Source organism: Aethalodelphis obliquidens, unplaced genomic scaffold (assembly GCF_003676395.1).
Source record: "Aethalodelphis obliquidens isolate GAN/ISIS:26980383/991018 unplaced genomic scaffold, ASM367639v1 scaffold108, whole genome shotgun sequence".
In the NCBI taxonomy this organism is placed as follows: Eukaryota; Metazoa; Chordata; class Mammalia; order Artiodactyla; family Delphinidae; genus Aethalodelphis; species Aethalodelphis obliquidens.
The window spans coordinates 2,818,062-2,829,416 of NW_020838052.1; the positions used below are offsets into that span (position 1 = coordinate 2,818,062).

The window sequence follows — 11,355 nt, forward strand, 5'->3', positions numbered from 1 at the left end:
CCCTTTTCTAATTTTCTTTTTGTTCAAACAGAACAAATTTTTCAAAATGTCACTTTCTGACATCCCATATAATTTATTTACTTATTATTTTTATTGTTTATTGCCAGCTTCCTCTTGTCTGCATGTAAGCTCCATGAGAACAGAGATCATTGACTGTTTTATTTACTGAAATATTCCAAGTTCCTAGTTACAGTGCTTGGAAAAAAATAGATACTAAATAAATTTGTTGAATGAATGTAGTAGATTTAAGAGTAGGAACAAAGTATGTGTTGAGAGAAGGTGGTAGAGATGAAAGAATAGGAAGACCACAGCTGTAAATCACTTTGATTTCTCCCTTGGTGCTCTTGCTTTTTTCCCATTTCTTTAGGCAAATGTTAGTAAAAATAATAATTATTGATAGAACAGCACTTGGCATCAGGAGACCTAGGTTCATGTCCAGTATTGTTACTAGTTGTGTGACCCTTGCATCTATATTTATTTATTTACTTACTTATTTATTTTTAACATCTTTATTGTAGTATAATTGCTTTACAATTTTGTGTTAGTTTTTTCTGTATAACAAAGTGAATCAGCTATATGTATACATATATCCCCATAACCTCTCCCTCTCGCACCTCCCTCTCACCCTCCCTATCCCAACCCTCTAGGTGGTCACAAAGCAGCGAGCTGATCTCCCTGTGCTATGCAGCTGCTTCCCACTAGTTATCTATTTTACATCTATGACCCTTGTATCCTTTTTCTCTCTAAGCTTGATTTCCTAATCTGTAAAATGGAAATAGTAACACTTAGTTCCCAGTATGCTGCGAAGATTAAGATATGCCTGGCACATACTAGGTGTTCAATAAATGTTTTTTGCCATTCCACCACCCTCCAAAGATGAATGATATAAACTAAATGGCTGAAATGTAGTGTGTATTTGAAACTGTAACCACAAAAATAGGTGTACACATTCACTACATTATGTATGGGCTTCAACTTTAACTCTGTGCTGTGGATCTGCATCATAAATTTGGGGTTGGGGAAGAAATCTGCCCCGTTTCCATTTATTCATTGACTTTTTAGCCCCTTTACTTCATCTCCAGGATCAGGGTAACAATTGAAATAATGCACAGACATGATGTCTGTAATGTTCTTTGACCTCCACAAAGAGACAAAAATACCAGAAAACAACAGTAACATAGTTAGTCGGCTGTATAGAACAGTAGAGAAAAATCATGAACCATAGGTCTCAGTATTAAACATATGACTGCATTAATAACCATGAATAAATGATTTCAGCTATCCTAGCCTTTCAACTTGTTTTTATTTCTAGATCATTCCTCCTTCAAACTGTTGCATGGGCTAGCTTCTCATCATTCAGTTATCTGTTCAAATATCCACTCAGACCTTTTTCTGACAAGCTCTAGCTGAAATAGCTCCCTTATTTCAGTTACTTTCTATCCCATTGCTTTATCGTCATACAAGTTATCACTCCCAGAAATTATATAGGTTATTTGTCTACATCTTTGTTGTCTTTCTCCCACTATGAGAATCTAAGCTTGCTAAAAGTATGGACCTTATCTATTTCCTTCTTTACTGTTAGCCAAGTCCAACAAAAAGCATTTGAATAAATGAGTGATTGAATCTACAAAATAGAATAAATCCCTGCCCTCCTAACCATCCAGGAATGCTATGAAGATTTATCAGCTCTCTGGGAAAGTTCTTAGTAGGAAAGGAAGGAGCTATACACATCTAAAGAATTATTTAAAGTCACATTTCAGTAATAGAATTTCTGGACTATATTCACTAGTTAAATGTCACTGGACATTGCTAAATATAAATGTTTACTAAAAGAATGTGGGCTGTAGCCTCTTGGAAACTAGATGGAATTCATTTTTATTAAGTACCTGCACTGCACTATTATATGCTAAGAATATAGCTTCTCATTTAGTTCTCAATAGAACCGAGTAAGGTAAGGATTATTACCTGCAATAGTAGGCTTAAAAAGATTAAGTCACTAGAGCCGAATCACAGAGCTAGTGGAGCCTGGAATTATGCCCATTCTATTGATCTCATTGTTTCTCCTACTCTATACTCTTTTGGATCCCTCAGATCTAGGCTTCTTAGGCAAAGTTCAAGCATACTATATCCATAGTGGAAACTGGCCTATCTGAAAACAGCGAGGAAAGAAAATGGAGGTTTCTTACCCTAGTTATTGGTTGTCTGAAATCCTAGTTGAAAGAGACCTGAGAATCTGGAAACTTGTAGGATTAGAAAAGCCAAATTCCTTATCTCAAACTAAGCTTTGTGAGAGCAATGGCAAGGAGACAGACTTACAAGGAAATAAGATTGGGGTCAAGAAAATCCTAATTTCCTAGACCAATGTTTCCTAATCAGTATTGATGATAATAATAAGAATCACTTGGAATGTCTGGTCGAGGTTTTCCAGGTCCCCCTATTCCCCTGCCAAGAGATTTTGATTTATTAAAACTAAGGCAAGGTTCAGGAGCTTATATTTTAGCAAGCAGCTGATGTAAATTTATTATCAGGTAATTTAAGGAAATAACGATTCTGGCCTCACTCGATTGACACCTACAAGTTAGTGATTCTCATTATGGGATCCCAGGACCAGAAGTATCAGTCTCCTGTGTGAACTTGTTAGAATACATAAATCCTTGGACCCCACACTAGACTTACTGAATCAGAATTTCTGTTGGTGGGCCCCAACAATCTGTAGTTTAACAATCTCTTCAGGTGATTCTAACATGTGCTAAAGTTTGAGAACTACTATATTAAAGGGACTCCAATCCTGGCCAACAACAGCAAATACTCATTATTTAAACCCAGAACAACTCCTAGACACAAGAAATGGCATAAGATGAAGCAGAGAGTTAAAGCTGTTCATCCCCAAGAAAGTGCATCCACCCAAGATATGTCTCCAAGGGAGACCCTCTTAGAGAACAAAAAAGAGGCTGGCTGACCAGAGGACTCATTCTACTGCTAGGGCAGAGTCCTTGTCTAACAGATTATGAAATATGCTTTGAACCAGAAACTACTGTGTATTGCTTCCTGTTTCCTCCCTTCTTTCAAATGGTAGTTTTTATTATATTTCTCTGGTTATTTCTTCACAATTGTATATGGGGTATGTTGGAGTGAAGGTTAGTTTGTAATTTAACTACAGGTGACAAGACTGCTAGGATGATGGATCTGAAGATGTCTGCAGATCAACTAGAGATCCTAAACTTAATGTTAAATGTAGTAACTGGATAAGACTTTAGGTTTTTCCCCTTTGAAGACATAAATTTACTACATGTAGGTGTGAACATTTTTGAAAGTGGATATGTGGGAAGAAAGGTGTTCATGGATGCTCACTACCCAAAGGAAGAAGCTATACTAGACATTTGTGATTGGTTCATGGCATTCACTCCTCATGCTCTTGATTTCACTAGGAATCCATTTGGTTCTAGGGAGATATATTTTAGGGTTTAGGGATGGAACACATGCCCTGGCTAAGCCAATCAGTGCATTTCATCCATGAGACTTCAGTGGTCTAGGTATGTGACCTAAGCCAGTTCAGAATGCATCACAGGACATAGGTTATTTAACTTTCTCTAGACTGGAACTGCTGTGGCCTGGACCTGCTGGTCTAATTTTGCTACCATGAGGAAAGGCAGCCTGAGAATGTAACTGAAATACTGAAGAGGGAAACTCATAACAAATCATAGACACTGAGCCTGAGCCCCAATCAAACTGTGCCTGAAGCCCATCTAACTTTTGGATTATTTTAGTTACATGAGTCAATAATGCTTGGTAACTGTTTAAACATGTTTAACAGGGGTTTCTTGTTATATGCAGAAAAGCATTCTGTCATAAAGGCAAACAAATTTGCATATGGCAGTAGATGTCAGTGTAAGTTGGAATAAAAAAATGATTGTTCATTTCAATTTTGAATAACTGATTATAGTACCTTAACTTTTTCCACAGCTTCAATTTATAGTTGATTCCCCCTTTAAATTCCCTCAACAAAAATATACTGGCCTCAAGGAATTCCTTCCACAAAATCGATCATGTTTACATACATTTCACATTCTACTAGTCAGAAAAATTTACCTGGCAGAAATTGTTGGTTTTCAGGGACATGTAAGTTTTCATTAAACTAGGTTGGGGTATGGAAGTCCGAATTAATCATACCTCCTTCCCTTACAGATTCTGAACCAACTAAAAAATATACACAGTAATCAAAGAGGGATTAAAATACCAGCTTTAATATATTGTTAAATGAAAAAGAAAAATTCATAACAGCATGTATAGTATGCCACAATTTGTATAAAAATCTGATACACACATATATAATATACTTGTAAATACATGGATTATCTCCGGAAAAATACATAGTAACTGGTAAGAGTGGTTATTTTTGGAAATTGGCGCTGAGGTCAGGGGTGGGAAAAAAGGAAGGAGACTTACTTTATACTGTATATCCTTTTGTACTGTTTGATTTTTACCAGAGGTGTGTGTTTTTGTCCAAAAATGATTTATAAGTTAAAAATTTTTAAAGAATAAAAATAGATACCAGCTTTATTGCTGATAGGTCTGGACTGGAGAACACGTTTTGGACCTAAGCCTGAAATGAACTTTTACCCCAAGTGTAAAGACAATGGATCCCCCCACCCCAGAGGGTGAGAGACGTCTACAGATTAGATGTTTATCCAGCCATGTAGTGAAGGACTGTAGTTTTTTCCATATCTTTCTGTGAGCAATGAGCTCAAGAGCCAAGAGGGCCCTAAGTTGCATATCCATAATAACCTTTTCTCAAGTTCACCAAGTTATTTCTCCTCCCATTTGGGAGATGGGTAGAAATTTTCTTCCAAATATTTTTGAGAGGCACAAGTCCTTTTGTTTCTTGGCCAGGAACATGGAGAGAGGCAGAGGATAGATCCTATCATACCATTGGACATTTCTGTCCACATTGTCAACACCCAAGACAAACAGGGCTTGGCTGTCCTTTCGGGGAAGACCAGCAGTATCTTAGGAATGTCCTGCTCCCTCTTGTGTAAGACTGGTGAGCAGTTCTGCTTTTGCCCCAGAAGGCTCTGAAATAAGTCAAACTAAAACAGTAATTAAATTAACTCTAAGGCTACATTACACCCCAGGTTGAAAATTCACTCACTATTTTATCCCCAATTTATAATTATGTCCAGCCACATTATCTGACATAGCTTAAAAGATTATACAATAAGCCCTAAAGGTAGCATTAAAATACTACAAATAATACAATATCAACAACATAATGAAAATGCCTTAATTTGAACTGTATGAAAATCACACCAACTATTAAACTCCAAGGGAAAAATGAATGCCCCCAATTAAATTTCTATTTTAAAGTCCAAAGGAATTAAAGTCCAAAATTCTGCCTTCCCCAATTTCTTGGTTTTTCTGATGTCAGCCATACAGATCTCACAAAGATGTCTGGACAGATATGGGGTTCCTTCATCAGCTGTAGCCTGGGCTGTCTTCCTCTTGATTTGGTGTAGTTCCTTCAGAACTTCAGGAGTTGAATTAATCTAACCCCACAATTGCATGTCATACATATATGTCATACATTAAGAGTCCACAGGGTCAACAGGACATAAGATTATCACAGTGTCAGCCTCACATCCAAAAACTTAGCAAGCACACTAATCCTCAGCCTCTAAAACAGATATCTCAAGCAAATTTATGTCCCCAGGACTTAGTAAATAGGGTAATACAGACCCACATTGCTGTTGTCAATCAAATATCTGAGCAGAGACTTAGTGGCATCAAAAGGAAGAAACATAGACAGAGAAAACATGGGAGAAGAGAACACTTTCTTGGTTTCATCCTCAGCAGGATGCCAGTCTGTCTGTGCCAGTAGTCTGGACTCCATGACCTGTGAACTTAAACTAATTTGGAAGATATTTCCCAAGTGGTTGATTGTACTGGCATGAGTCCCAGCCCCAAATATGCAGAAGTCCATGGCCTGTCTGTTATTGCTAATGGAGCTTCTATCAGAAACCCAATGAGAATGCATTGGCTTTGGCCGGGTGCTTCTCTCCAAAACCCTGCTTATTTTTCAACATTTTCTTTCCTAGTTAACTTTCCAAAGTTAACCTTCACTAATGCCTTCAATAATGGAAGGTACAAGGCCCACTCCATTACTTATTTTTCTGCTGAAGTAGGGCTCATCCTTATCTGCACATGAGTTTCTTAGGTCCAGCCAAGAAACAGGATAAAGTTGAAAAACAAAACACTAACAAATATCTATTAGATTTCTATCTACAAATGACAGCATTAAAAACATCATTAAGCACTTAGAAAATCATTAAGTCTATTGATCATCTAGCACTGATTCTAATCTCTGTGTTCCTCAGTCCTATTAGGACACCAGAATAAATGAGCTCACCAGTTCCTACAAGGAAGCAAAGCCTATTTTCAGCTTTTCTTAGTTCTAGCAAGTGCATTGCCCACCTCATATGCTGGGACTCAGAAGTCTTCTAAGAATCAAATGAAAACCTAATTTAAAATTTTTCAAAGCGTCCTTCTTGGTATAGGAAAGAAATCTGTATCTCAGCCTGATTCCAGATTTTTGCTCCTTTATATTGAGGTCCTAGACAGATCTGCCAACCCTTGCCAAACCTGGCCTTTATCCTGTGACTGAGGACTAGAGCTACAGCCCGGCCTAATGCTCTATTGGGCTGGCAAAGCCCAATTGTGCTAAAGTCTGCCTGCACAGCCTTTGTCTGTAAAAACCCACTCCTTGTCTGCAGGTACCAGCCAGAGCTATTGTAGACAACAGAAATCCTAATGCCATTAATGACCAACCGCGATTTCTCCACTTGCGGTTTGGTTCCCAAATGCTTGCCCTCTTAACAATTTTGTAAGGTTTCTCAGCCTATGCTTATGTACTAAAGTGCAAAATAATTACCCTCTTGATTTCCAAACCAAGTTTAGTAATAGGTACAAGAATCAGAAATGGAACAAAATATTAGCCTTACTTTCATTATAGTTAGAATTTAAAATGCAACTTAGACAGAAGACCAAAATAAGCTTCCCATTCCTCCCCATATTAGACTTTTGAAGGGGAGGGGTTGAATTGCAAAGACACTAACCCAGCCAGCCCTAAGGGGAGGGTTGAATTGCAAAGAAATTTATCCAGCCAGCCACATTGCATATCTCAGGAAGCTTCACACTTCAGTGAGTGCAGATTGTCCAAATGCCCAAAAGAATGAGGCAAGAGGTGTTCAGCTACCTTTAGCCTATTAACACCACCCAAGATAAAAATATGGGCCGATGGATGTCAGACTTTACCCCTCTCACTAATTAGCTAAGTCAATAATTCTTCTGTGGGGAGGAACCGGTAAAACGGTTGGAGATAAAGGCAAAAGGTTTCTTCAAAAAATGTCTGAGAGGGTGGAAGTTCCAATTTTTTGCCAGGCAAAAGTGTGAAAAAGGGGGAGAATATGGTTCTTACAAACTGTAAAGCAATCCAGACTTCCTGTGTGTTCAGATTTTACAAACAGTCTCACATATTTGGCAAATTTCAAAATGACCTCTAAGATGTTTTTACCAAATCATAGACATAGATATGGAAATCATCATCAAATTTGATGAAGTACACAGAGGGTTTTGCTTCCACCTGATGAATGACCATGCCAGTTCTCTTGGAGCCATCCTCCTTGGCATATTCCACCTGTTTGCCTACTAGGCTGTCTATGACTTCTCCTGGCTCCCTCTCTGCAAGAGGAGAATCATTGGAATCTGGAAGGATGTGTAGGTCACCATCTTTATAATCATCTAAGAGCTGGTACATATATAATACAGGATCTTTCTCATAGGTAATGTAAAACCATGTGTTCATGACAGGTGCCTGAGCTAAGACCATCCCCCTCCATTCATTTTTGGAACCTTCCTCTGTCTCAAAAATATGTTCCACTGCTTTGCCAATCATAATTTCTATCAAGTGTGTATCACTGATTCTAGATGATGCAACTCTATTAGGAAGGATTTCAAGTGATGACACTCTTTCATCTCTATGAAGTTCCAATCCATAAACACAGTCAAATCCATCATATTTGATAAGATACAGAGAGGGATTTACAGGTACCTGATCCAGAACGGTTCCCTTCCACTGTGTTAGAGGTTCATCTCCATCTTTCCATCCGTGCCGAATTCTGCAGCCTACGATGTTCCTCCGATGCTGGGAGGTGGGTCTGCTCCTATGCTTCTTGTGTGCAGCCTTTCTCTTCATCACGGTCACAGACACACTGGCATGTCCTGCGCCTGTCCTGGACCGCTGCCCTGCAGCTGCTTTTCCGAGCGGGGTCTTCATGCCTGCGCGGAGCACAGTAGCAAGGAGGACCAAGAAAGGAAATCAAGAAAAAATAAATTCAATGCATGACACGATGAACTTTTTCTCCTAATTAGTGCATTCTGTGCACCCACGCCTAAGTTTTTCCCGAAAGCTATGCGGAAAGGCTGGAAATCAAGGCATTCTGGCTGCGTGCCTGCAGTAACCTTCCTCCCCAGCTAGTTCAGGCTATGGTAGCGTGAAGGAGTTGCGGTTACAGTCAAAGAAATAGGGGGCACCCCCCCTATTCCTCCCGCCCTGCGTCCAACACTGTCCAGGCCAGGGGACACAGATTCCCCCAGGCCGGGGATAGCGGGCCTCGCGTGCCCAAATCGGGCACCTCGCTGCTGCCTCCGCGGTGAGCCTGTGTCAAAGGAGGACCAGCAGACGACGAGCCAGGTGCTTGCAAGAGCTGAAAGGAAGGATCCTTAGGAGAAGAGCGTGTCAAGTGGGCTGCTGGACAGGCAAACAGGATGGCGGCAATGTCTCCAGCACTCGGCTCGCGGGCCCTCCGCTCCCTGTTGGCAGCAGCAGCCCCTCTGCCACATCAGGTTCCCACCAGCCGCTGCAGTCGCCGCAGTCTCCTCCCTCTTTTCCGTATAGCACAGCTTCCGGCCAGGAGAGAGGCGCCCCCCCCCCCCCCCCCAAAAATCCCCCCCCCCCCCCCCCCCCCCCCCGCACCTCGCCCGCCAACTCTCTTGTCCGCCCCTGCCCTGGGCCTGGGAGGCTCTCTTTGGTTCCTTGCCCCGCCCCTTTCCCAAAATCTGGAGCCGCCTGACCAACAAATCCCCTCCCCAATCGCCTTGCGCCCCCTCTTCAGTTCTGGGCCCCCAGTCTCCCCACCCCCACCCTTATCCTTACCTCAGTACCCCTGATCCATCTGCTTTTCATCCTCCAGGAATTTGCCCTTTCCTTTCCCCTTGTAATTCTGGAGTTATTCTTTATATACAGAAAACTGTCTTTTCTGTCATTTAAGGGAATTTGAGGTAGGAGAGAAATGCACTAGTGCTCAGTCTGCCATCTTGACCCAATCTCTCGGTAATTTTTACTGACTTGTACTCCCGGACTTGTTGAGGATAATTTTTTTTTTCTTTTTCACTGATTGCACAGGAATTGTATGGGCAATGTGGGCACGGTGTACAGTTTAGCAAATTGACATGAAGAAGAAAATAATCAACTATAAACCCACCTCCCATTCCACAAGGCTCATAGTCAAATATTAACACTTTCCATTGCCTTGCTAATACGCTCTTACAAAGCTGGGATAATTTTGCATATGCATTTTCATGGCATGCCCTTTTCCATATAGAATAAGTGTTTAATCAGGTTATGAGATAGTGTCTGAAACATGATTTATAGTGGCTTCACTAAAATCAGCACAAGGATATTTTCACAGTTTAACCATTCCTTCCCACCTTCACATGTTTAGTTTTTTATTTATTTATTTTATTAAAATTTTTTTTAACATGTTTAGTTTTTTAAAAAAATACTTATAAAATGATGCTTGCATATGAATGATTAATCTGTTCTTTTGAACAGAATAATCTAGACGCAAACTTATAATGAAAACAATTATTACAGTTATAACAAGAAATTAGTATCTCAACACTGTGAGATCATAAATCTATGGAGAAAGACTTATATTAGAAGAGATTCAAACATTTTTGTTTTCATTACAGCCATGGTAGTGGGTGTGACGTAATATCTCATTATGGTGTTATTTTTTTTTACATCATTTTTTTCCTTAACATCTTTATTGGGGTATAATTGCTTTACAATGGTGTGTTAGTTTCTGCTTTATAACAAAGTGAATCAGTTACATATATACATATGTTCCCATATCTCTTCCCTCTTGTGTCTCCCTCCCTCCCACCCTCCCTATCCCAACCCTCTCGGTGGTCACAAAGCACCGAGCTGAACTCCCGGTGCTATAGGGCTGTTTCCAACTACCTATCTATTTTAAGTATGGCAGTGTATATATGTCCATGCCACTCTCTCACTTTGTCAAAGCTTACCCTTCCCACTCCCCATTTCCTCTAGTCCATTCTGTAGTAGATCTGTGTCTTTATTCCCATCTTACCCCTAGGTTCTTCATGACTTTATTTTTTTACATCTTTATTGGAGTATAATTGCTTTACAATGGTGTGCTAGTTTCTGCTTTATAACAAAGTGAATCAGTTATACATATACAAATGTTCCCATATCTCTGCCATCTTGCATCTCCCTCCCTCCGACCCTCCCTATCCCACCCCTCTAGGTGGTCACAAAGCACCAAGCCGATCTCCCTGTGCTATATGGCTGCTTCCCACTAGCTATCTATTTTACGTTTGATAGCGTGTATATGTCAATGCCACTCTCTCGCGTTGTCACAGCTTACCCTTCCCCCTCTCCATATCCACAAGTCCATTTTCTAGTAGTCTGTGTCTTTATTCCTGTCTTACTGCTAGGTTCTTCATGACATTTTTTTCTTAAATTCCATATATATGTGTTAGCATACGGTATTTGTCTTTCTCTTCTCACTTACTTCACTCTGTATGACAGACTCTAGGTCCATCCACCTCACGACAAATAGATCAATTTTGTTTCTTTGTAGGGCTAATATTCCATTGTATACATGTGCCACATTTTCTTTTTTTTTTTACATATTTATTGCGGTATAAATGTTTCACAATGGTGTGTTAGTTTCTGCTTTATAACAAAGTGAATCAGTTATACATACACATATGTTCCCATATCTCTTCCTTCTTGCGTCTCCCTCCCTCCCACCCTCCTTAACCCACCCCACCAGGCGGTTGCAAAGCACCGAGCTGATCTCCCTGTGCTATGCGGTTGCTTCCCACTAGCTATCTACCTTACGTTTGGTAGTGTATATATGTCCATGCCTCTCTCCCGCTTTGTCACAGCTCACCCTTCCCCCTCCCTATATCCTCAAGTCCGTTTTCTAGTAGGTCTGTGTCCTTATTCCTTTCTTACCCCTAGGTTATTCATGACATTTTTTTTCTTAAATT

At 40.1% G+C, this 11,355-nt stretch overlaps 1 protein-coding gene across 1 annotated transcript; it reads right to left on the reverse strand.

Annotated features, from left to right (window-relative positions):
* Nucleotides 1-4,217: 4,217 nt before the first annotated feature.
* Nucleotides 4,218-8,927, reverse strand: SPIN3 (spindlin family member 3). Its single transcript, XM_027096766.1, has 2 exons — nucleotides 8,688-8,927; nucleotides 4,218-8,331 (listed from the first exon to the last, which is right to left on the reverse strand). The coding sequence occupies exon 2, from the start codon at nucleotides 8,327-8,329 to the stop codon at nucleotides 7,553-7,555; it is 777 nt and encodes a 258-aa protein (XP_026952567.1). The 5' UTR covers nucleotides 8,330-8,331; nucleotides 8,688-8,927; the 3' UTR covers nucleotides 4,218-7,552.
* Between the last annotated feature and the right edge of the window lie 2,428 nt (nucleotides 8,928-11,355).

Coding starts and splice junctions, on each gene's coding strand:
- SPIN3 (XM_027096766.1), bottom strand. CDS start 8,329: ATGAAGACCCCGCTCGGAAAAGCAGCTGCAGGGCAGCGGTCCAGGACA.